Genomic DNA, 27,844 nt, shown 5'->3' with positions numbered 1-27,844 from the left:
TGTGGGAGCAATTATTAGGAAATGGAAGACATACAAGACCACTGATAATCTCCCTCGATCTGGGGCTCCACGCAAGACCTCACCCAGTGGGGTCAAAATGATCACAAGAACGGTGAGCAAAAATCCCAGAACCACACGGGGGGACCTAGTGAATGACCTGCAGAGAGCTGGGACCAAAGTAACAAAGCCTACCATCAGTAACACACTACGCCGCCAGGGACTCAAATCCTGCAGTGCCAGACGTGTCCCCCTGCTTAAGCCAGTACATGTCCAGGCCCGTCTGAAGTTTGCTAGAGTGCATTTGGATGATCCAGAAGAGGATTGGGAGAATGTCATATGGTCAGATGAAACCAAAATAGAACTTTTTGGTAAAAACTCAACTCGTCGTGTTTGGAGGACAAAGAATGCTGAGTTGCATCCAAAGAACACCATACCTACTGTGAAGCATGGGGGTGGAAACATCATGCTTTGGGGCTGTTTTTCTGCAAAGGGACCAGGACGACTGATTCGTGTAAAGGAAAGAATGAATGGGGCCATGTATCGTGAGATTGAGTGAAAACCTCCTTCCATCAGCAAGGGCATTGAAGATGAAACGTGGCTGGGTCTTTCAGCATGACAATGATCCCAAACACACCGCCCGGGCAATGAAGGAGTGGCTTCGTAAGAAGCATTTCAAGGTCCTGGAGTGGCCTAGCCAGTCTCCAGATCTCAACCTCATAGAAAATCTTTGGAGGGAGTTGAAAGTCCGTGTTGCCCAGCGACAGCCCCAAAACATCACTGCTCTAGAGGAGATCTGCATGGAGGAATGGGCCAAAATACCAGCAACAGTGTGTGAAAACCTTGTGAAGACTTACAGAAAACGTTTGACCTGTGTCATTGCCAACAAAGGGTATATAACAAAGTATTGAGAAACTTTTGTTATTGACCAAATACTTATTTTCCACCATAATTTGCAAATAAATTCATTAAAAATCCTACAATGTGATTTTCTCGATTTTTTTTCTCTCATTTTGTCTGTCATAGTTGACGTGTACCTATGATGAAAATTACAGGCCTCTCTCATCTTTTTAAGTGGGAGAACTTGCACAATTGGTGGCTGACTAAATACTTTTTTTCCCCACTGTAGTTGAGTGAGTAAGGAAAGAGTGTTTTGCCTATAATTGCTTGTTGACAAAAAAAGAAAACGACATTTCCACAAAGATACTGATGCACTGAGCCTGGCACTTCAGATCAGTTATTTTCATATTTCTGAGAAGAAAAAATCTACATAAATTATAACAATTCAGACATGAGGTAGAGAGGCCAAATCAACAGGCTCTCCCCAAATGACAACGATTGGCCTAAAACGCTCCCATGTGCCTACGATTCGTCCACACACCCACCCATGTTACTATGATTGGCGAGTGACTATGTACGTGCCTTTCACCCACAGTCCTTTAGCAATGTAGTGTAAACAGCATATGAGGACGTTTAGCATCCTGCGGTGTATCTGGCATGTTAGTGGCTTTATGTGTCATAGCTGAGCCCAGAGGGTAGGTACTGGGTGAGAGGCTGACAGATTGGCACCAAGGGAGAGAGTCACCAAGGGAAATGACTAAGGTTGTGTTCAGTCGGGAGGAGAGAGACATTTTGAAACGGTGTGGTACTACCTCAACCTGTCCAATAAGAAATGTTCATTATTGTTTTCTGTTGCAAACATTTTTAAAACACTTCTGACCCTGTGCCCTACCAAACACAACCCAGACCTAACTCGGAGCTCCCAGTTGAAACGACGCGAGCAGATATGGCCAAAAAGGCCTTTGTATACGCAAACACATACTGTACTCAGCAGGTGCATCTAGTGTCTTTGGCACGGGGGAGGACCAGGAGGAAATGAATCGGACTATGTTATAAATGAATGAGAGAGGAGGAGGATGGGAGAAGAGGGGACCAGGGCAGACCAAAGTAAGAGGAGAGAGCGTTCAAATATATTCACTTGGTATATTTATATTGTTCTGTCTTTGTCTGGCCATTGTATATCTCACAACAATGAGGTGGACTGGACAAAGGCCCCATACTTTACAGTCCTAAGGAATGTCTCCACTTACTCCCCAGACAAGACACAGTCATCATAGCATTTCGGAAAGACACATATCAGTGATCACACAGGGCGGCGAGGGTCTGATCATGCACAGGGCAAAAAATTACAAAAAAACATTTAACATAATATTTAGCATGTAATGGTGTCATAGTTTCACTACAAAAAGAGGACTTGGGGGTTTGTAGTGTGGGGTTTGTAGCAGAGAGGGGCTGGGTAAGGGTCCCTGTGGTGGGTGTCCTGTGGTAACGCCTATCTGTGGAGTGCAGCAATGGTCGTTTCAGTCGCAGTGAGCGTCTTTCTCCACAAGAGGGAGTCATAATCATGAGTCAGTATCGCCACTTCTCTTCTAGCTCCCAGGTTCACGGTCCTCTACTACAAAAGGGTGGTCCATGAGTCTGAGAAGCCACATATACACACGTGTCTGGTCTGTGTGCGGGCACGTGTGTGTGTGTGCGGGCAATTGCGGGTGTAAAGGAGGATTTCTTGAAAAACATGGGAGAGGGGGCGTAAACTCTGCTGTGTGTGTGTGTGTAGTGTATCAGGAAGTGGGGTGGAAGTGTAAACTCTATTCCGTGTTCGTGTGTGTGAGTGAGAACTTCATCTAAATAAATTCTCTCTCACACACATTGGCAACAACAGCGGGTGAGTTGCAACTCCTGACCACTGCAGTCCGTATATCATGTGTTCTTTCTATCATAGGTGAAAATCACAGAGGAGGAATGGATTGGACTTTTGTATAGTGAGGAGTGTGTCTGGAAGTGTGTGTGTGTGTGTGTCTCAGCTCTCGTCCTCGGAGTGTTGGTGGTCCAGCAGCCGGACATGCGTAAAGGGAAAGTGGCCACGCTTGCCCTTGCACTCGCCCTCCCACTGGCCGTTCACGTTGATCTTGGTCACTTTCACCATGTCTCCGACCTGCACAAACACAAAGGTTAGACTATAGAGATAGATTGGATAGAAACAAGACCTTCAGGGGTCTGCAACGTGTGGCTTTGGAGCCCCTATGGGTCTCAATGATGTTCCATCAATAGTTTTATTAAGTAGCCTAATCAATCAACTATAATAGTAGAATGAATACATCAAATCAACTCTACTCACACTTGAACCACATGATAATTATTTAGCTGAATTAGTTGGCAACAGCCCTTAGCCTGACGACTCACATTAAATTATTCCGCTGCTCTGTCATTCACTACATACTTTAGTCGGCTACTGCAATCATTGGAGTCTTGTGGTGACAAGGGGCGTTGTACAAAACAAAGTAATCAGCAATTGGATTGTTTCTAACCAATCAGAGTATCAAAGCGTATGACACATTTTTTAACCGCCGCTTTACCCACGTGTGTTCTGGCTCTGGCCCAACCCATCAGTTTCTGGACCAATCTGACGGCCCTGAATGTGTTCACATTTGGTGAAGGGTCGGGGAGGTACTCAGATCAAGACTCATTGTGGAGAAGAAACGAACGTCCGTGGGCATGGCGTAGCGATTGTCCGGAGCGAGGAGTCTGGATAGCCAGGCAATACAGCCCTTATTATTCAACACAATTCTGTTTTGTTTAGTTTTGAAATGCGCCCAGGTGCGCCAACATCTCAAGGTTTTTTGGGGTGGACATTTTGAAAATGTGTGGAAGCAAAGTCTCCTTTCATTTGAGTTCCCAACCCCAGCCTTACCTGACAAGTAGGGATGGGCATTTGAAATAATTTCACCATTCAAATAAAACAAAAATGTGGATATCCGGATAGTCTAAAAACGTGTTTTTATGTAACTTCGTTTGAACATGGACACTTGTTTGCTGCGCAGCTTGTGCGACTCGGAAGAGACAGTGCACGCTGCAGCAGGGTGGGGGGATGGGCAGGGGCCAGTGGTGTGTGAGACACGGGAGGGAGAAAGAGAAAGTAGCAACTGACTCGCACTAGTTGACAAACTTGTAAATGCCATAGGTTATCTCTCATCCCATCTGACAGTGCCTGTCTTTACTGTATTAAATCGATGTAAAGAAGCTAGCTAAGATCGCCAGATATTAGTTAGCTAGGCCAGTTGAGGCTATTTTGCTGCGCTGCCCGTCCAAACCAACTCCATTCAGATTAAACAACAGCCTACCTGTTGGTTGCTCGTTGTAACCTACTTCTCATTTAGCTAATTGAATTCCATAATTTTAATTTAATTTTGCATTGATTTGAGACCTCCCACTTCACGTTGCTACACATGGAGCCTCTGACTGTAGTGCCAACAACAAGCTATACAGGTGAAACCTGTGTAGGATATACAGTAAGTCTTTCTATTATGGGTCCCACGTCATAAAAACTACATTTAAAAGTTTGTTTTATTAAACTGAATTTCAAATGTCATGGTATATCTTTGTGTGTAGCAATGTCACAAATTATTTAATTTAATTGAGACAGACTTTTCATTGTTAAAATAGGCCTGTGATTTTTCCCCCCTCAAATGAATACTCTCGCAAGTATTCGAATACTAACGTGCCCATCCATACTGACAAGCACAGTAGCCAAACTCTTTATTTCGTTTCTCTAACCCAGGCCAGAGTCGGGGTCGCTTCCATTTCAAATACACTCAGTTCATGGACAGTTGCAATTGGAAATCAATGTGAACTACCGGTACGTCCACTGACTGAACAATATTGGTATGGAATTACCGGAACCCTGATTGACTCACAGCCTGTAAGGCAATTGACCCTAAGCCCTGATCTACACAGCAGCACAGTCCTACTAAGCCTTTACCCTGGGATACACACTCCACGCCCATATAATAATAATAATAATAATAATAATAATAATAATAATAATAAATTATTATTACTATATTATTATTATTATCATCCCACTATAATCTCCATGTTGCTTCATTTTCTGCAGTGCAAAAATGGTCCGAAATGGCACCCTGGCCTATTCCTTACATAGTGCACAACTTTTGACCAAAAGCAGTGCACTAAATAGGGAATAGGCTGTCAAAGGCAAAGGGTGGCTACTTTGAAGAAAATAAAATATATTTTGATTTGTTTAACACTTTTTTGGTTACTACATGATTCCATATGTGTTATTTCATCGTTTTGATGTCTTTACTATTATTCTACAATGTAGAAAATAGTAACAATTAAGAAAAACCCTTGAATGAGTAGGTGTGTCCAAACTTTTGACTGGTACTGTACATAATTATGTGGAACTGAACTATACCTTTAATAGGTATTTAATAGGCGTCCGTTGTCTCATTTTGGCCGTTTGTTGCTCTATTTAACTATACAAGGGGAGTAGAAGAGCACGGAAAGCATATTATTTGGTACCTCAGAGAGGGATGAAGGTGAGAGAGAAATAGAAAGAGAGAGAGTGCACTTCTTCATCTCTAATCTGTATTTGATAAACAGGACCGTGACCTCTCTGACTCCTGCCCGCCTCAGAGCAGCGGAGGGAGAGAGCGACTATTCTTGTGTATTTTTTCCTTGTGTTACTATTTATATTTTTTAACTGCATTGTTGGGAAGGGCTCGTAAGCAAGCATTTCACGGCCGTTCTGCAGGTTGGGCAAGGGCATACTGGCCCGGCTCCCCTAGAGGCAGCTGGGGCACTGCTCCGTCCATAGTGTTGCCCCTACTATTTAAAAAAATAAATTTTACTCTGCATCGTTGGGAAGAGCTCGTAAGCAAGCATTTCACGGTTAAGTCTACACCTGTTGTATTCGGCACGTGACAAATAAAATGTTATTCGATTTTATATTTGATTTAAATGTTACATTCAAATGCACACAGGCCCTGACAGTGTAGAAAACCAGAGAGCCCCAGTACTAGCTCTCCTCTCGGTTTGATTTTCTCTATGCATGAACCCATTATGCACGTCATTGTGTGTGTGTGTGTAAGCATGCAAGTGTGTCTGCACATGTGTATGGATGGTCATATGTATACTTACAGGCAAGAGTAAGCAATTACAGCAGCACCCTGGCTCTCCGAGCAGAGAGAACATATAGGGCACATTACATGAAACAGAAAAGAGGGAGAGAGCGTGGGGGGGGGCAGGTTAACAGAGGAAGGCGAAGAAAGGGGGTGAACCAATACCTCCAAGGCGAGGGCTGTCTTGTCATAGGCGTTGGGCACCCTTTTCTGAATGGTGTGAGCGTAGACAGGCCCGTTCTGCAGGTTGGGCAGGGGCGTGTTGACCATGGGCTGGGCATACTGGCCCGGCTCTCCCAGAGGCGGGGGCAGCTGGGGCACTGCTCCGTCCGTAGTGCTGCCCACAACACTGGCCGGTCCTCCCGCACCGCCGGGTCCCCCCGTCACCGAGGAGGTGGGCGAGGCAGGCCGGTACTTCTCCACATAGGGCACGGGGATCATGCCGGCGCGGCCCTCCTGGTTAGCCGCATTCCACCACTGCTCCTCTGGCTTCACCAGCACACGCAGCACGTCACCTTTGCGGAAGGGCAGGTCCTCCTCGTCATTGCCGGGGAAGTCAAAGAGGGCGCGAACAAACTCTGCCTCCTGCGGGGCGCTGCCCGACGCAGTGGGGGGGGCGGTGGCGGCACAGCTCACGAAGCCAGTGTGCTTGGCCTTGCTGATGGGCTCGATCAGCGTGGTGGTGTCCAGGTAGTGGATCTTGTAGAACTCCAGAAGGATGGGCAGGGCGTCAAACTCCTGGTCCCCGATGCGGAACCGCGGGGGGGGCAGACCTGGACGGCGAGAGGATGGAACTCTTTTTTATTTTATTTTACTCTCCTGGAACCCTGAAGCTACTGAAACTGAAAGTGCCTCACAGCTACACATTCTTCTGACAATCAAGACCTAACAAAACAATTAGGCTTAAGCCAATGACTTAGCTGAAATAGTGTTTAAGCCTCCCATGGCTTCACATACAGCATGTATACGCTCTGTCACAACTTTGGAAGTTTATTAAGAAAAACAATATGTTCCAGAAGATATACTCATTCGATTCAATTCGACAGCTTAGCTAATGGTCACACAATTGCAGAGCCTGCAAGGTAGGACATGTATGGTGAAATTCCCAAAAGGAAGTAGCCTAAACCAATAAAAATAACTGAGCCTATGTGTGTGCGCGCGCGTAAGTAAAACAGGGCAGGACCACAGGCATTCCACACACACCATTCGGAACAGTCATCCTCCAATTGTGACAGCATGTCCATTCATTCACAGGATCAGCCCAATCCAACCCGCTCACTCACCGTCTACCTGGCTCTCAGTATGAAACAATTTATGCACTCACTAACTGTAAATCGCTCTGGATAAGAGCGTCTGCTAAATTACTAAAATGTAAAATGTATATTAAAGACAAAGTACCTAAAGCCTCCAGCTGACAAAACTAAACAAAGACCTTTGAAAACCCACCATTACTACACAGTTACAAAAACCACAGCCAGTTATGTGTGTAGCTAACTAAGCACACTACCAAATCCCTAACTAAATACTGTATTTGCAAATCTTCGTGACTGGTCAAATTTGAACTCATTAGCGTGCCAAGACCACCACCATAAGTTAATTGACAATCTACATCATGACTGTCAAGTAACACAACTAGGTTGCTTGTCTCTGTGCATAGCTTTAATTTGCCTTCCGTTCCAACATAAGAATAACGTTAGCTTCAGGCCGACCTTAGCAAGCATCAGTAGCTAGCTATCATTCTTGTTAAGTGTTCATAGTGTAATAAAGTTTTCAAACGTAAACTCTCTTTTGTTTAGCAAGCCATCTAACATGACTTATGTCTGGTGTAACCAGAGTATCTTTGGTGTAGCTAGTTTCCGGCCAACTAAGTTATCTTAAACGTAGCTAGGTACTGCTAGCTAGCTGGCCGCTAGCACTGGGTCAGTGGCGTTTTCCCACGTTAACTAGCTGGCTTCCTAGCTGCCTCGTTACTAACACGCTAGCTATCTAATCTTACCTGATCCAGATTGCCGGTTGTTGCTGATGCTGTTGATTATATAATGTGATACTTTTGAGTTCTCTGAGACGGATAGCACGTAGTCCCCGGGACTGGTAATAGAGTCCCTGACCAGGAACACGCCATGTCGCTGACCCTCCAAGAGGGAAACCGCCTCCTGTCGACTCAACCTTCCCCAGTACCAGCTATCACGGTCCTCCGCATCAAAATTCCCGGCCATGGCTGCAAATCCACTCCAAGGTTCCAAGGCCTTCCCCTTGCCTCTCCCTGACCACAACTAGGATTCAACTCATACAACTTTGGTTCACTGTAGAACACGCTCCGGGAAAAAAACACGGCATCGATACCGCTTTAAACCGTTAGATTTATATAAATTTACTTAAGAATGAATTGTTGTAACCAGTAATATATAATGTTTTTATCAAGGCGTTTTCAAATAAATCTCTGAAGTCATTTGCAACATGAAACTCAGGGGCTGAAATGGCGGATCTAGGGGTAAAGGTTGACTTCATCCCCCGGATTTAACCGGGCGTAGCTAGCTAGTCATGATGGGGCATGTCCGCTGGAGGCTGCCACTGAGGAATGGAATGTCATGATGGGCATCACATCCATCAATTTTGAGAAGGTCGAGAAATGTTGCTAAGTCAAAGGTTCACCTGCTCTCACTTCAAACTCATCTGGTTGCTTCTTAAATATTACACTACCAGGTTATTTCGCCTGGACCGCAACATTTTGTTCTTGATAAGTAAAAAAAAGTGTATGCAGTTTCAACAATTTGACACTAGATGTCACTCAAATGTCACTCCTGAACTCCAAGGCAGGTGTGGTGAGATAACTCCAAGGCAGGTGTGGTGAGATAACTCAGTCCAGTGGAATACGAAGAGCGCTCCGTAAACCACGCCCCAGTGGGCAGAGCTAGGCATGTTGTACTGGGACACGCTTTAATTCAATAAAAAGCCTCTAATTTCACCGTGGGTCCGCCATGGTTCTGTGTAGCTTAGTTATGCTAATATATTTGCAGTTAATTTTGTCTTTGACTTAATAAGTAAATCAGGGAAATAACAACGATCGAGTCCCAGACAGTTCGCAATAGAACATACCAAAGGAGGGCATCGTTTACTACCTAAATTATTGCCATCTAAAGCTCATTTCCTAAATTTCTACACAATCCAATATGTCGTGTCTATTTAGAACAGCAAAAAGTAAGCAAAATTTTCCACAGTCATCAAGCTAGGTATAAGATCATTATTAAATATGTTTAAGTGATTGATAAGACTGAACTAGATCAAAGGTAATTAATAATCACGCCCGACCCCCACTAGTCTAGTACAGAACTCAACTCTCTCCCAACACAATTTCCTTCCCAAGGGAAAGGTTTGGGGGGAAAACTAACAAAAAACGTAATACACCACAAATATACATTAACACACAGAAACAGCAAATCATCCATATACACTGGACAAAAATACAAATGCAACATGTAAGGTGTTGGTCTCATGTTTCATGAGCTGAAATAAGACCCCAGAAATTTTGCATACGCACAGAAAGCGTATTTCTCTAAAATTTTGTGCACAAATTTGTATACATCCCTGTATACATCCTTTTCTATTTTATCCTTTGTCAGGATAATCCATCCACCTGAAAGGTGTGGCATATCAAGAAGCTGATTAAGATCTACTGGATCTCTTGAGCTCAGGAATCTGACCCTGAATGACAGTGGAGAATACGTAGTTAATATTATTACTGCTGCAGATGTATCACCTGAAAAAAACTAATAGACTGAAAGTATTTGCCTTTACGGCTGGTTACCAACAACGACGAGACGACCTACAGAGAGGAGCAAGCTGAAAGTTGGATGTCTCTCATGGCTTCGCTCACCCCTGGAGCGTGGTACACCTGCCAGTACCTGAGCCAGAGAGTCGCTGAGCTGGAGGGGAGAGTATCGGTCTTGCGCCAGATCAAGGAGGACGAGGAACTCCTGGACTCCATGGTTGCACAAACCACCTCCAAAATCGACGACGTCACCTGCCCCTGGCTCGGCACCTCCACTTCTGGGGAGCCTGTAACGGAGAAACTCCATTCGGTTCCCTTAAATGAGCCATGGCCCAGGCTAGGAGCTAAACCGAAGGGCCCGGTCTGTTCCACCCCTTCTGCTCCGCCTCAGGATGCCTGGATTGCTGTCCGGGGAGTAAAGCACTCCAGGAAACGGAATCCATCAAATGTTTCGGAAGTGCTACAATTGGGGAGGAGATTCAAGGTCCTGGAAGACCTGGAAGTGCAGTCCAATCATACTGTACAGGGTCTTTCCGCTACATCTCTACTGCTGCTGTCTCACTCTCAGGTGGAAGTGCCCAAGCACACTCATCTGCGCTCCTTGCCTACCGCTAGGTCGTCAGTCTCAGCTGCTAGCCCCCCTCAACCTGCTAGGAGGCAGATCACCCAGGAGAGGCCCCGTCATTTACCCAATAAACCCATCGGTAGTCCTTCCGTTCTCGTGGTGGGTTCATCCATGGTCCGAAACTTTTCAATCCGGAAAGCTGAGACTTTCTGCTACCCTGGCGCTAGGATCCCTGACCTAAATTCCATGCTACCGCTACTTATTAGCAAGCACTCCGCCGCTTCAACTATCATTGTCCATGTTGGGTCAAATGACATTAAACTCCAGCAGTCAGAGAAATTGAGAGACGATTTTAAAACATTGATAAATACGCTGCTGGAATCTGGGAAGCAGTGTGTTGTTTCCGGTCCTTTTCCATCCCCACGCTACACGGATATGGTTTTTAGTCGTATACGCCAATTACACACCTGGCTTAAGGGATACTGCTGCACGATGGGAATTCCTTTTGTGGATAACTTTGCAGCTTTTACAGACCGACCAGATCTATTTCTTCGGGACAATTTACATCTTAACAGGTATGGCTCCAGCATCCTCTCCACCAACATGTCTCTTACTCTTGCCTCATGTAGAGCCTTTGATACCTGACGTTGTGTATTTTCGGGGGTTGACTTTTGGGATTGTACGCTCCCCTATCAGACTATGTTCAATGCTCCTCTGCCAGTTTCATTAATTAGTCCCTCAATTGCAAATATGGAACAAACTTCAGCTAACAACCTTTCTGCAATTCCTAGATGATTGTCCAATCACCGTACTGCGAATACTACTTACATGCAGAGAGGTATTGTTAGTAGTAATCTTGTCCCCATAAAATTGAGCTCTGTCAATAGCCCGAAAATGGTTTATTGCTCATTCAGTGCAGCTTCAGGTGCTACCTTGGATACTCCATCTGATATGAATTCCCGTAGCAATGGCATTGGAATAATTCATTTGAATGCTAGAAGCCTGATCCAAAAGTTGGACTTTATTGAAATTTTGGTCTCACAATCAAATGTTGACGTACTGATTGTATCTGAATCGTGGCTGTGTGATTCTGTGCCTGATTCAGATGTTCAGTTGATTGGGTACAATATTTTTAGAGCTGATAGAGTTGGTAGAGGTGGTGGTATCGCGATTTTTGTAAAATGCTGCTTAAATGTTTGTGTCCATATCAACCTCTGTCCCAAAGCAATATGAATGTCTAGTTTTAAATGTGGTACTTGGTAATAATGCTCATTTAACTCTAGCAGGGGTATATCGCCCCCCCTCAGCTCCTCCTTGTACTCTATGCAAATTATCTGATATACTGTCTAACTATGCAAACTCTGAATTACTGATTTTGGGAGATTTTAACCTGGATTGGCTTTCACCAGTATCCGATAAATTAAAATATATTTGTACTGAGCTAAATCTAACTCAGCTGATAACTAAACCAACCCGTCCCAACTTTAAGAATCCAGTAAAATCTACTCTACTAGACATGATTCTAACAAATACCCCCCATAAATACACAGCCAGTGGGGTTTTTTCAAATGATATCAGTGACCACTGCTCTATTGCTTGTATTAGAGATACCAGGCTGAAACACTCTGATCCCTGTATAATCTCTAAGAGAAATTATAAATATTTCTCACAGCAAGCTTTTATCCTTGACTTATATCACGCTGAGCTTTTATCCACTTGCTGCTTTCTGGACCCGGTTTTAGCCCTTGCTTTTTTCTCTTCTATTGTTACCTCTATGTCTGATAAACATGCCCCGCTTAAGAATCACAGAGTAAGAAACCGAACCAGTTCTTGGTTCTCTCCTGAATTGTCAGGTCTTTTTCTGCAAAAGAATCGGGCCTGGGCCTTGGCGAGGAAAACAGGTACTCCAGCTGATTGGCTGTTTTTTAGGCAATTGAGAAATAAATGTACTGCAGCTGTCAAAAAGGCAAAATCAAATTACTTCCTTAATGCTATGACAGATTCTGCAGGAGATCCTGCAAAATTCTGGAAAACCGTTAATTCACTGAAACGGGGGAATTCTGCTGTTTCTCTTCCTAAGCAAATTATCTCAGACTCCTGTATTCTAAGTGAAAAAAATTATATTTGCTTTCAATAAGCATTTAATCTCTGCTGGTTTTTTATTTGAAAAGAAAAGTGGTACTGGCCAGTTAGTTGATTTTCCGTCTTGCTTTTCAACTGTTACTCTGAAAAATGGTAACCCTGTTTTTAGTTTCCAGAAAATAACTGAAGCAGAGGTTCTAGCTGCCCTGTGTGCCATTGATACTAAGAAATCCTTAGGCGCTGACAATTTAGACCCGTACTTACTTAAGTGTGCTGCACCTATCATTGCTGGTTCAGTGACACACATTTTTAATCTAACATTAAGCACAGGAAATATCCCTAAGGTGTGGAAAGCAGCTTTTGTTCTGCCATTACATAAGGGAGGTGACGGTAGTGATTTGGAAAACTATCGACCCATCTCTAGGCTCCCTTGTCTGGCAAAGATCCTAGAATCTATAGTCAACAAACAGTTACAATCTTTTCTTTCTGTTAACAGTATTTTTAGCCCCAATCAATCTGGTTTTAGATCTAAACACAGTACCACATCGGCCACTATGCTTGTTGTAAATGATATTGCAAATGCCTTAGATGATAGAAAGCACTGTGCTTCGTTGTTTGTAGATTTGTCAAAAGCTTTTGACACTGTAGACCATGCTATCCTTTTGAGTAAGCTGTCATCTATAGGACTGGGCACTGATGCCTGTCGATGGTTTTCGGACTATCTTAAAGATAGAACTCAGGCCGTCATGGTCGACGGGGTCAAGTCTGACCCCTTACAGTTACTTAAAGGGGTCCCTCAGGGTTCAATAATTGGCCCACTATTGTTCTCACTTTATATAAACAACATTGGTGATGATGTCAGATATTGTAAATTCCATTTATATGCAGATGACACAGTGATGTACTCTATTGCTCCAACAGCGGACCAAGCTTTAATGCAGTTGGAGTCTGATTTTAGGATACTACAGGGGTCTCTTTTACAGCTTAAACTTGTTTTAAACGCTAAGAAAACAAATGTCATGTTTTTTTCTAGGTCTAAACTCTCAATTAGAAACACTTTTGTAATCACTAGCTTGGATGGTACTCAAATCAAACAGGTCTCTGCATATAAATACTTAGGGGTATGGTTAGATGATAGGCTTTCTTTTAAAAAACATGTTACTGAATTGGGAAAAAAAGCTCAAATTCAAGATAGGGTTCCTTTACAGAAACAGGGCTAGTCTGTCCTCCGTAAATAGAAAACAAATTGTGCAGGCTACTTTTATGTCCATTTTAGATTATGGTGATATTATCTATATGCATGCATCGGCAAACACATTAAAACCACTGGATGCTATTTACCATTGTGCACTCAGGTTTATCACGGGTGATAGTTACAAAACTCATCACTGTATCCTATATCAACATGTGGGTTGGGCCTCTCTATCTGTGAGGCGAGAGCAACATGCTCTCTTGTTTATTTATAAAGCACTTCTTTTAAAACTACCTCCATATATATCATCATTAATTTCCACTAGATATACTAATTTTAAAACCAGATCACAGATGTGGATTACATTAGAGACTTCTGTGGTCTTCACAGAGTTGGGTAGGACTGCCTTCAGTTCCTTTGCACCTTATTTATGGAACAAACTGCAGATCCAACTTAAGTTAGACACTCTGGTGTCCCTTGCCCATTTTAAAAATGTTATGGAGGATCAATATGATGTTGTCTGTGATTGTTTCTGTTGAATTGTGTTTTTGTTTTGTATGTTTGAAATGTTCTTGTCTGTATGTCTAAAACTGTACATGTCAACATGTTTACACAGGGCACAGCCGTAAAAGAGATCCAGGTCTCAGTCTGTTTTTCCCTGTTAAAATAAATATTTAAAAAGGCGCGCCTTGTGCTGGGATCAATAAAAGGCCACTCTAAAATGTGCAGTTTTGTCACACAACATAATGCCACAGATGTCTCAAGTTTTGAGGGAGCGTGCAACTGTCATGATGACTGGCAGTACGTCCAACCGGCCTCACAACAGCAGACCACGTGTATCCACGCCAGCTGCCCAGTTTATCCTTAATCTTGTAATAAATCAAATCTAGTGATAAATAACTTGACATTTCTGCCATCCACTGTGACATTGTGGGAGGATAACCAACCTTCCAATTAATGGCAATGAATTTCTTAGCCGCTATAAATGCTTGGTTACACAGTTTCTTCTGATAACAGTCTCCAGTATCAACATTTCCAAGCAAACAAAAACAGGAAGAAGGGAGAATCTGTAGGCATGCTGAGATAAAAGAGCATACTCTTTGTCAGAATTCAGCCAGCCTTCACAAGACCATAACATAGGCAAATATGTCCCCTTTTGTGTTTTACACCTCCAGCAGAGGAATTACATTTCTGAGTGCATGTAATTCAGTTTCACTGACATATAGTACGTTCTATGGATGGTCTTAAACTGCAGTAATTTACGTCTGAGATTTTATGAACATGACTGGGCATTCAAACATACAGTATCTGTATCCATTCATCATCAATAGCTTCTACCAGCTCTTCCTCACATTTTTCTTTGACATGTTTTGTGTCATCGGGAAAAGCCTCCATCAACCCTTGATACAGTTTGGAAATCAACTTTGGAGGTTTGTCAGACTGCCTTAAAATAGTTTCAATCTTTGAAGCATCTGGCTCCATCACAGACTGGTCTTCCCTGGCTGCCTGACCCTGCTGAGACCCCTGTCACCATCTGATCCTCCTAAGATGAGGCATGACAAATAATTACCTTGGTGTACATTTATACATTATATTATCCAAGAATAGAATCAATGGTTCAATAATTGAAATAACCATTATTCCAAGATCCCAGACTGTAGCTTTAAATTTAAGCTGCTGTCCGGTAGCTACTGTAGGTCTACCCATCAACTCAAGATGGAACTTTGTATCATTCACTGATATTGTTAATATACTGCAAAAGTCACCTGAGCTCCATAGACTGGTCTTCCTTGGCTGTTTGTCCCTGCTGGGACACCTGTCACCATCTGATCCTGCTGAGACATGATGAGCATAGTGTTGTGTACTGACTGTGCACCATGACAGTGAAGCCTGTAGATATGTTTATTACTGTGTTTGTGTGAAAATTAGGGAATTAGCTAGGGAAACTGACAGATCAATAACGTTACATTGCTATATTGACTAATAAAAATTCACATTGCACTGAAAAAACGTCAGAATATCGGTCTTCAATCATTTGGCTGCTGGTTTCATCGTTTGATTCAGGTCTAGTGTGATTGAGGCAAAAAAAATGATAGCTAATGTGAGCGAACTTTTGTCCAGCTCTCTCTCTAACGATACATCAACTGGCGAAAGCTAGCCAAGTTAATTTACATCTGTTGAAACAGCACAAAACAAAGGCTAAAAAACATTTCCATACAAACAACAGATTTTAGATAGTAATAATAACCACATATCGCTATCTGACATATAGCTAGAGGCTAGAGCTGAACTGGCTGTGGTAAGTTAGCTACTAGCTAGCTCATTTATTCACCTCAGTTGAGAGGGGATGAAACATTAGCTAACGTTACATGTTAGTTACACTAGCTAATAGTTCAGCACTGGAAATAAACACTAGTTTCGTTTTTTTCTGTTAAGTTAAACAGAAGTTACCTTGCCAGCTACATCACTGATGATCACTCTGGATAAGAGCGTCTGCTAAATGACTTAAATGTAAATGTTAAATGATGATCAGTCAACTAAAGAGTAGCCAATTTCTGCTCTGCTTGCTTTTACAACTCAGAGAAAGTGCACAACACACTGACAGCAGCTGCCTTTGTTTAATTCTCCTGTGCTGGTCCAGCCAGCCTTCCAGAAGCTTTGCCTTTCACACAGCCTGTCCGTCCACACTGCGGTGTCCGCATGGTCCTAAATCCAGCCGGTTGAAAACTATAAACAGCCTACCCGACCGCTTTGAGGCATCGGAATGGTCCTAAAGCACAACCCAGTGTCGCTTTTTGTATCACATTGCAATGATAAAACTGGGAGGGACAAAAGTGCAATTTCATAATGTGGGGGGGACATGACCCCCCCCATCCCCAGTGAAAGTTGCGCCCCTGTTATATCATAAGGTTATTATTCTTATGCTTAAGACATGCAAATGTACAGAAAATATGAACATTCCAGATGTTTTCAGATATAGTTGGTCTGTTACGCCAGAAAGGACCATTCTTATAAAACTACATGAGATCCCACTGAATCAGGAGAACTTGACCTCATAAGAATCAGACTTTCTGGGCTAGAGATATTGAAACTAATTCAATGGGGTAAAATGTACAAGCAGACCAATACGATAGTCACAGATTCTTAACAAATGAACTGTGAATATCGATGCAAACTGACTATTAAATTATACATACTTAAATGGAATAAAAATATTGGTAGTTACATTTGGCATTATGTTTATGCTTAAGCCATGCATCAGCCTATAAACAAGCAAAGCATATGTTCCATTATTTTGGTCAAACTTCGGCATTAGCAAACAAAATTACCTTTCTCAGACAGTGTAGATCCCCTCTACCTGGACGGAAAGACACTTGCAGACAGTGCATTCGGAAAGTATTCAGACCACATTCCTTTTCCACATTTTGTTATGTTACAGCCTTATTCTAAAATGGATTTAAAAAATAGTAATCTCAATCTACACACATACCCCATAATGACAAAACAGGTTTTTAGAGTTTTTTTCAAATTGATATAAAAAAGAAAAAACAGATATACCTTATTTACATAAGTATTCAGACCCTTTGCTATGATACTCGAAATTGAGCTCAGGTGCATCCTGTTTCCATTGACCAGCTCCGAGACAGAATTGTGTCGAGGCACAGATCTGGGGAAGGGTACCAAAAAATGTCTGCAGCATTGAAGGTCCCCAAGAACACAGTGGCCTCCATCATTCTTAAATGGAATAAGTTTGGAACCACCAAGACTCTTCCTACAGCTGGCCGCCCAGTCAAACTGAGCAATTGGGGGAGAAGGACCTTGGTCAGGGAGGTGACCAAGAAGCTGATGGTCACTCTGACAGAGCTCCAGAGTTCCTCTGTGGAGATGGGAGAACCTTCCAGAAGGACAACCATCTCTGCAGAACTCCAACAATCAGGCCTTTATGGTAGAGTGGCCAGAGGGAAGCCACTCCCTCAGTAAAAGGCACATGACAGCCCGCTTGGAGTTTGCCAAAAGGCACATAAAGGACTCTCAGACCATGTGAAACAAGATTCTCTGGTCAGAGGAAACCAAGATTTAACTCTTTGGCCTGAATGCCAAGCGTCACGTCTGGAGGAAACGTGGCACCATCCCTACGGTGAAGCATGGTGGTGGCAGCATCATGCTGTGGGGATGTTCTTCAGCGGCAGGGACTGGGAGACCAGTCAGGATCAAGGGAAAGGTGAACGGAGCAAAGTACAGAGAGATCCTTGATGAAAACCCGCTCCAGAGCGCTCAGGACCTCAGATTGAGGCAAAGGTTCACCTTCCAAGAGGATAACATCCCTGAGCACACAGCCAAGACCACGCAGGAGTGGCTTCGGGACAAGTCTGAATGTCCTTGACTGGCCTTGCCAGAGCCCGGAGAGGCCTGAAAATAGCTGTGCAGCGATGCTCTCCATCCAACCTGATAGAGCTTGAGAGGATCTGCAGAGAAGAATGGGAGAAACTCCCCAAATACAGGTGTGCCAAGCTTGTAGCGTCATACCCAAGAAGACTTCAGGCTGTAATCGCTGCCAAAGTTGCTTCAACAAAGTACTGAGGAAAGGGTCTGAATACTTATATAAATATGAGGTTTCAGTTTGTTATTTGTAATACATTTGCAAAAAATTCTAAAAACCTTTTTGCTTTGTCATTATGGGATATTGTGTGTAAATTGATGAGGGACAAAAACGATTTAATCAATTTTAGAATAAGGCTGTAACATAACAAAATGTGGAAAAAGTCAAGAGGTCTGAATACTTTCTGAATGCAGTTTATGTAAAAAAAATATATATATATGTATGTATGTATATATATAAAAGCTGTTCTTCCCCAGCCTCATCAATCGTTAAAATAAACAAAAAATGCTATTCCCCAGCCACATAAAAATAAAATGCTGCTTGTCATGAAGCCAAGTGAAATCAAAAGTCAAAAAAATTACGCACCCTCCTCCATGGGTTGCCTGAAGCACAGATTCAGGATTGTGGCTTCATTAATTACGCATTATATTGCTGACGATAAAATAACAATCAGTGCACAACAAAGAGTACTCAGGGCTCACGCAGAAACACAAAACATATTCTGAACAAAAATATTGTCACGACCGTCGGATACAGAGGACCAAGGCGCAGCGTTGAAAGTGAACATACTTATATTTATTAGAGTAATCACACGAACAAAATAACAACTCGATACGTGACGTCCTTAGTGCAAAACACAAACCTACACAGGAACAAGATCCCACAAACACTGTAGAAAAACAGACTGTTTAAATATGGTTCCCAATCAGAGACAACCAGCAACAGCTGACACTCGTTGCCTCTGATTGAGAACCACTCTGGCCAACATAGAAACACAATAACTAGAACTACACCCTAGAAACACAAAACTAGAACAACACAAAGAACACTCACACCCTGGCTCAACATACAAGCGTCCCCAGAGCCAGGGCGTGACAAATATAAACGCAACATGCAAACAATTTCAAAGATTGTACTGAGTTACAGTTAAAAGAAGGAAATCAGTCAATTGAAATAAATTCATTAGGCCCTAATCTATGGATTTCACATGACTGGGCAGGGGTGCAGCCATGGGTGTGCCTGGGAGGGCATAGGCACACCTACTTGGGAGCCAGGCCCAGCCAATCAGAATACGTTTTTCCCCACAAAAGGGCTTTATTACAGACAGAAATAGTCCTGTTGCGTTTATATTTTAATTCAGTATAGATAATGGGACACTGAAGGCCAATCCACACTTGCACTGTGGAACCATCGGTGGCAGCTATCACAGTCATTCTAGAAAAAAGGGGCTATAGAAGAAACTCAGTGTACCCAAGTCATATTTTCACATCTTTATAGGATACTATAGTGTTACTGAAATATGTTGCTTTAATGTAATCTTACCCATATAGTTTATATTGTTCTACCAGGTGTGGTTCTTTCCCCACACACCCTGCACAGTATGTAGATTTTCTCTGTGGATAGAGGCATATTTACAGTGAGGGAAAAAAGTATTTGATCCCCTGCTGATTATGTACGTTTGCCCACTGACAAAGAAATTATCAGTCTATAATTTTTAATGGTAGGTTTATTTGAACAGTGAGAGACAGAATAACAACAAAAAAATCCAGAAAAACGCATGTAAAAAATGTTATAAATTGATTTGAATTTTAATGAGGGAAATAAGTATTTGACCCCCTCTCAATCAGAAAGATTTCTGGCTCCCAGGTGTCTTTTATACAGGTAACGAACTGAGATTAGGAGCACACTCTTAAAGGGAGTGCTCCTAATCTCAGCGTGTTACTTGTATAAAAGACACCTGTCCACAAAAGCAATCAATCAATCAGATTCCATACTCTCCACCATGGCCAAGACCAAAGAGCTCTCCAAGGATGTCAGGGACAAGATTGTAGACCTACACAAGGCTGGAATGGGCTACAAGACCATCGCCAAGCAGCTTGGTGAGAAGGTGACAACAGTTGGTGCGATTATTCGCAAATGGAAGAAACACAAAATAACTGTCAATCTCCCTTGGCCTGGGGCTCCATGCAAGATCTCACCTCGTGGAGTTGCAATGATCATGAGAACGGTGAGGAATCAGCCCAGAACTACACGGGAGGATCTTGTCAATTATCTCAAGGCAGCTGGGATCATAGTCACCAAGAAAACAATTGGTAACACACTACGCCGTGAAAGACTGAAATCCTGCAGTGCCCGCAAGGTCCCCCTGCTCAAGAAAGCACATATACAGGCCCGTCTGAAGTTTGCCAATGAACATCTGAATGATTCAGAGGAGAACTGGGTGAAAGTGTTGTGGTCAGATGAGACCAAAATCGAGCTCTTTGGCATCAACTCAACTCGCCGTGTTTGGAGGAGGAGGAATGCTGCCTATGACCCCAAGAACACCATCCCCACATCAAACATGGAGGTGGAAACATTATGCTTTGGGGGTGTTTTTCTGTTAAGGGGACAGGACAACTTCACTGCATCAAAGGGACGATGGACGGGGCCATGTACCGTCAAATCTTGGGTGAGAACCTCCTTCCCTCAGCCAGGGCATTGAAAATGGGTCGTGGATGGTATTCCAGCATGACAATGACCCAAAACACACGGCCAAGGCAACAAAGGAGTGGCTCAAGAAGAAGCACATTAAGGTCCTGGAGTGGCCTAGCCAGTCTCCAGACCTTAAACCCATAGAAAATCTGTGGAGGGAGGTGAAGGTTCGAGTTGCCAAACGTCAGCCTCGAAACCTTAATGACTTGGAGAAGATCTGCAAAGAGGAGTGGGACAAAATCCCTCCTGAGATGTGTACAAACCTGGTGGCCAACTACAAGAAACGTCTGACCTCTGTAATTGCCAACAAGGGTTTTGCCACCAAGTACTAAGTCATGTTTTGCAGAGGGGTCAAATACTTATTTCCCTCATTAAAATGCAAATCAATTTATAACATTTTTGACATGCGTTTTTCTGGATTTTGTTCTTGTTATTCTGTCTCTCACTGTTCAAATAAACCTACCATTAAAATTATAGACTGATCAAGTCTTTGTCAGTGGGCAAACATACAAAATCAGCAGGGGATCAAATACTTTTTTCCCTCACTGTACTGTCACGGTTTCGGCCGAGGCTGCCTCTCTCCCTTGTTCGGGCAGGCTTCGGCGTTCGTTGTCTCCGGAATACTAGCTGCCACCGTTGTATGTTTCATGTTCGTTTGCTTTTGTCTGTTTGTTGTCACACCTGTTCTCGGTTAGCGTAATTAGTGTACTATAAGTTTCTCGTTGTGTTTGTCTAGTGTTGTGTGTTATTGATTTTGGTCTGTCGTGTGTAGGGCTTCATTTTGTAATTTCGCTCGGTTGAGCTTCCCTCCACTGCGTTGGAGTGTTACGCACCTGTTTTGTGCGCTTTCGTTTTGTTCGCCTTCGTGCGTAATTTCGCCTTCGGGCAAGAGTTGTCTTATTTCCTTGTTGGAGATTACTAAAGTCTGTTGGACTATACTTCGGTGTCCTGCGTTTGATTCCACCACTGCACCCACCTACAGCACGCGTGACATGTACTGCATTTATAAATGCATTCATCAATAGATAATATAACATACCTGATTCGAACATCAAGTGCAGGGCTACTTCACGGCGTATTTAGTCCAGGTGTTCCATATGTATAGAGAAATACATTTTATCCCCTCATAGAAAGTACTCTGCAAACTGACAATAACAGAAATCAGAAATGTGGCATTCAATAACAGTAACAGGGACCAGTCTAAAACACATGATTACAGGAACAGTAGCCTATACATGAGAATGATCAAAGTCATGTCTCCAATGTCCACCTACTTTGCACACAAACACTCCACATGAATGGTAATCTGGCTGATAGGGGTGTGGGACCTTGAAGGCTCTCCACCTAGGGACTTTGCAGCTTTGCATTTCCATGAACTGCCTAAAAACATAAGCACAGCATTTGCCATGGTTGTTGTTATGATGAGTTTCTGGTATTGAGAAGTTCAGAATGCAAGAGAGTATGTTACACAGAGGAATATTTGATTCAATCATTATTTAATGGTTATAATAATGGATTCACAAACAGTGACTACGTGCTTAGCCTCTTGTCATATGAATGATTTCCATGGAATATCTCTCAGTTTATATACTGTTCTTCCAACCTACTTTTATCTTATCCAGTTGCTAACCATTATTGATTGTCACTCATCTACGACCATATAATTCCCTTCCTTGGTGTAGTGTGGCACCCTAGCCAGGCCATTCCATCACGCACCCATCCTAAGATTAGCACCAGTGGCCCCCAATCTATCTTGGCACACTGACCTTCTATTCCTCACTCGTGACACCACTAACACATGGTGTGTCCCTGTTCATTGTCACTCATTCAGCTTAGGAGTTTACACACATTAGTGAATATTGTATCATAAATCATCATATCAATTCCCCATTTTCTTTCTTTTTGTTGTTGCCAGAAGAATTCAATTTCTTAAATCAAACAATTCAAAACATACAAATGAATTCCTAAACTCCTGACATCATCCCATAAAATACATTGATTCATGACAATTTATATTTTACATGGAAATTATAATATATTCAAATGAATATATCCCAATAAAAATAACTTCAGTCTTCTTCATCAATGTTCACTCAGATGAACCCCAAGCTTTTCTTTGGTCACTTGGTGCGCTATCTGATCGACTGAGGTAGTCTTGTTCCACATCTTCAATCCTGTAAACCTTAAATTCCACATTATACAGTTCCAACTTAACATTCCACATTATCAATAAACTCTACACTGGAATAACATGACATAGATGAAGAATTAATACTCTTAATACCTTCCTGTATGTTTTACATTTGACATTTTAGTCATTTAGCAGACGCTCTTATCCAGAGGGACTTACAGTTAGTGAGTGCATACATTTTCATACTGGCCCCCCGTGGGAAAAGAAACCCATAACCCTGGCGTTGCAAGCACCATGCTCTACCAACTGAGCTACAGTATGTCTCTAATATTTCCCATAGCTTTACTTAAATTCCCAATACCTTACTAATCCTGATGTCAAGCATGTACAACATGATTCTCCCCCTATAATCGCATACATTCCCCCTTATCTACTATAATAGCATCCAATGGTATGCGATTATCACTTGCATAGTTTCCAATGAGTGACATTTCAAACCCAATTGCTTGAAAACTCATGATAGTTACACTCTTCTGATAATATGCATGAGGAGAAATACACAGTATAACACTCTGTATCATTCCCTGTTAAATCAGTACATCCCTGAACTATTTATGATTGAGGAATTCAACCACAAGTCAGATCACATGAAAATAGCATAAACATTCCTATGTCTGAAATACTACAATTCCATGATAGGAACCACTTAAGTACTTGCCTATCAACATAGATATGTACCACGCTAAACATCCCTATCAATAACACCCAATACTTCAAATGTATATAGTAACTAATATGTGAATATGGTAACTAAATAATCAACATATTCCTGATTTCAGTCACAATCCTTACATTTAACTTACATGTTTCAAACAGTACGATTCAATAATGTCTATTCAAAATAAATCATATAAATGTATCCTAAGACATTACCATAATTTATCACTGTTTTAACCCAGAATATCTATATAAGACATTTATCTCAATTGTACAAGCAATACCCTTCATTCTGAAAATATTTATACTAATACATACTACTGATTTGCTTAAATCACTCAGTCATCTTATAAATTATAACCAAAACCAATGACAACTGTCTGCATAACTCACTGTTGTTTAAACAAACTATATAATTTAATAATAATAATGACCAATTATCAAAAAACTTTCCATATTCAACTATCTAGACATGTTCTTCATATCTTCCCAATGCTTCCTACATATGTCAATATAGCCCACTTATCACTACTTTAAACATTTTACCAGCGGAACCAAAAAATAGACTGTAATTTCCCGGACACTGCCCTTTCCTTTATGTCTGCAGTCGCAATGGTTATGGCCTGTTTTGTTACAGTATTTACACGGGGCCTCTCACTCTCTTGCAAAATGACCGGTTTTATCACAGTTGTAACACTTCCTCTCTTCACCTTTCCTATTCTGCCTCCTCACTTGGTAGCCTCCCTCTCTCTTCTTGGCTATCTCTCCCAATGTGGCCATCAAATACTCCGCTCCCTTCCGTTCTTTTCTTGCTAGTTCTCTAAGTTTTCTGACTAGATATAACCTTTCTGCCCTCTGCTCTGGGGGAGGCACTGAGACCTCAACCTCCACTTCTCTTACTCTCTTTAATAATCAATCTCTATCAACCAACCCATTCGTATTTCTAATTATTCTTTATTGCCACAAGTTAATGTAGTTCAAATCGGACCAACGTTAGTTACCTAGACCCTTCCCCCTCAGGTCATAAAATCCTCCCAGAATCTCACACTATTCTATGACAAGCAGTGTTTTTTACAAACCCCAAGATATCATTATATCAACCGTTTATTCTCCAAACTTCAGATTAATTAATTACACGACTTTCATATCACATTCACACGATGCTATTTCCCAACACACAATCAATATTAGTGCCGAAATTTGTAATGTTAATTCTATCAACATTTGACCTTCCTTATACGTTTTATCGTATATTCCTTCCTTGAAACAATTAATTATCGCGATTTTCGATGGATCATTAGGTCTTATTAGGCCTCACACGTATCCAACCTTATGATTATTAGTTAACACTACCGGTAACCTGGAGTTTGTAAGGCTCCAGTTTCATGAAACGGATAGAGTTATTGCCAATCTACAGTTGTTTATGACTCTCGACTTGTTTAATGTATCTATCACACATGATGATAATTATCTCCCTTCCTGTTTATATTGTAAAGACTGTATCTTGTACAATCTCAATATTAACTAGTTTATATTGGTATTGGCCTATTACCTTGAGTCATTACAGCCCCCCTCCCTTTTTATATCCATCTAGAATACTGGCGCGTGGTTTTCTCTAGATAAACGTCTTAAAACGGGCTACCTTGATGTCAATCTTTTTGGATTATCGACGGATTACTACCCTCACTACAGCAGAATTAAACACATTTGTTTTTCCTACTGCAGTGTCAAGATATCCATTCCCCTCAAAATCATGAATAAAAATTACTGACCTTATTCTTGCAGCTGGGACTCAATTATTTTCAGATCTCGTCAATGTTTTTGTCGTTCATCAGTTTCATCACCGGCCTGTAATGAACAATAATAATAATGAACCTTAACGTCAAAGGCCAGGACTTAGTCTATACGGATGCTATCATCCGCCCGTGCACGGTTTTCGGTGTCCCCGGAACGACAAAGACGTATTTTGAGATCCGGCTCGAAGGACCAATTGTCACAAGAATTTCTATCTCTAATAGTTAAATTCAACTCAAGCTGTGAATAATTCCCAGAGGTTGTAATGCTCTAGTTAAATAATGAATTAAGCAAGCTCTCCAGTCTGCAAATGGGTCAGTTTATTTTCATCCAGAGAGCGCTCTGGCGCCAAAACCACACACAGCCCTCTTTATAGGCGTCCAAACAAAGGACTTAGCTCCGCCCACCTTTTGGCGGTCTGTAACATTCCACAGTATAGAATGTTTTTATTGCCTTCTAACTCTAACACAGTTCACACAGCTAAACAGTATCAGGGGGTGGAACATGTTTAGTCATTTATTCTACACACACACAAATTCCTCTATCAACATATGCCCTGTTCTATCTCACATCAATAATCGCTTGTTTTCATCTAATTCCTCATAACTACTCCAGAAGAAGATTACATATATTCTTTCAAAAGATTAAAACCTCTCAAATTTCTTTGATTTTACAATGAGTGTTTTTAAATGATTACTCTTTAAACCCCATTCTCTGTATTCTCACAATGAATATTCAACCCCAAAATGTGCTCCGTTTGATCCCATTTCAAATAATCATGGTATCATTAGTGGATGACTTACCCCTTAGATTGTTCCTGTCCCCCTCAAAGTGTGATATTAGAAACTTTCACAAATATAATCACTTACTACGCTTAAAGAATCAATGATATACCAAGCGTCTATTAAAAAGTTTTTTGAGACGTGATCTCCTACGTCTTCCTTCACATTGTCACGCCCTGGCTCTGGGGACTCTAGTATGTTGAGCCAGGGTGTGAGTTTTCATTTGTTTATGTTCTAGTTGTTGTATATCTATGTTGGCCAGGGTGGCTCCCAATCAGAGACGGCTGTAGCTCGTTGTCTCTGATTGGGAGTCATACTTAGGTAGCCGTTAGGCATTCATTATTTGTGGTTTCTTGTTCGTATTTTGGTTTGTGTATGACCATTGACTGTCACGTCATCGTTTTGTTGTTTTGATCGTGTGATCATCAAATTAAATAAATATGTTCACATTCAACGCTGCGCCTTGGTCCTCATCTCTCACCGACGATCGTGACAGAAGAAACCACCATAACAGGACCAAGCAGCGTGAAGAAGAGAGAGGATGGACTTGGGAGCAGTGGAGTAAGAGTCTCGACTGGGCCAAGCCAAGCGAAGAGGAGAGAGGTTGGACTTTGGAGCAGTGGGGTGAGAGTCTGGCGAGAGACATGGAGGCCTGGTCCACGGGGAGAGACGCCCAGAATTTTTTTAGGGGGGGGGCTAACGCCGTGGACGACGGGCCAGCAGGAGACCGCGGCAGAGCGGCCCAGCGGGTTGGCAGAGGAGGCCGCCAGGTTACGGGGGCCACTGGTCGAAGAGGGGGTGGAAGGTGTAGAGGCACGGCGAGAGGTACTGGGGTGTGTTACCAGTCCGGTCCGGCCCATTCCAGATCCCGGCGTAGGACCAGTGGTGTGTGTCCCCAGTACGGTCCGGCCTGTTCCTGCTCCCCGCACCAGGTCAGTGGTGCGCCGGTCCAGCCCTGGCTCGGCCCGTTCCTGCTCCCCGCACCCAAGTCAGTGGTGCGCCCGTCAGCCCGGCTCGGCCCGTTCCTGCTCCCGCACCAAGTCAGTGGTGCGCTCCCGTCAGCCCGGCTCGGCCCGTTCCTGCTCCCCGCACTCAAGTCAGTGGTGCGCCCGTCAGCCCGGCTCGGCCCGTTCCTGCTCCCCGCACCGAGTCAGTGGTGCGCTTCGATCAGCCGCCGGCCCGTTCCTGCTCCCGCACCAAGTCAGTGGTGCGCGTCAGCCAGCCCGGCTCGGCCCGTTTCTCTCCCCACCCAAGTCAGGGGTGCGCTTCGACCAGCCCGGCTCGGCCCGCTCCTGCTCCCCACACCAGGCCAGTGGTGTGCGTGCGTCAGTCCGGCACGGCCCGTGCCTGTTCCACCGGTGGCTGGTCCGGCACCGGTCAGATGCTTCACGCCGAGCTAGAGCAATCCGCTCCACCAGTGTGCAGTCCAGCTCCGGCCAGCGGGGCCAGACCGGACCAGGGGTACCTTGGGGGTTGGAGAGCGAGTGGGGATCATGCCCGGAGCCGGATCCGCCGCCAAGGCGGAGTGCCCACCCGGGTCCCTCCCCTGTGGTATTTGGTTGGCGCGGTCGGAGTCCAGCGCTTTAGGGGGTACTGTCACGCCTGGCTCTGGGGACTCTAGTATGTTGAGCCAGGGTGTGAGTTTTCATTTGTTTATGTTCTAGTTGTTGTATATCTATGTTGGCCAGGGTGGCTCCCAATCAGAGACGGCTGTAGCTCGTTGTCTCTGATTGGGAGGCATACTTAGGTAGCCATAAGGCATTCA

At 43.0% G+C, this 27,844-nt stretch overlaps 1 protein-coding gene across 1 annotated transcript; it reads right to left on the bottom strand.

The window, feature by feature from the left end:
* Window positions 1–1,966: 1,966 nt before the first annotated feature.
* On the bottom strand, window positions 1,967–8,464 carry LOC123492215 (adapter molecule crk-like). Its single transcript, XM_045224549.1, has 3 exons — window positions 7,972–8,464; window positions 6,141–6,748; window positions 1,967–2,992 (listed from the first exon to the last, which is right to left on the bottom strand). Exons 1-3 carry the CDS (start codon window positions 8,189–8,191, stop codon window positions 2,858–2,860), a joined length of 963 nt encoding a protein of 320 aa, XP_045080484.1. The 5' UTR covers window positions 8,192–8,464; the 3' UTR covers window positions 1,967–2,857.
* Between the last annotated feature and the right edge of the window lie 19,380 nt (window positions 8,465–27,844).

This window comes from Coregonus clupeaformis, chromosome 13, assembly GCF_020615455.1.
Source record: "Coregonus clupeaformis isolate EN_2021a chromosome 13, ASM2061545v1, whole genome shotgun sequence".
Taxonomy (NCBI): Eukaryota; Metazoa; Chordata; class Actinopteri; order Salmoniformes; family Salmonidae; genus Coregonus; species Coregonus clupeaformis.
This window is presented reverse-complemented; position numbering and strand designations above follow the sequence as displayed.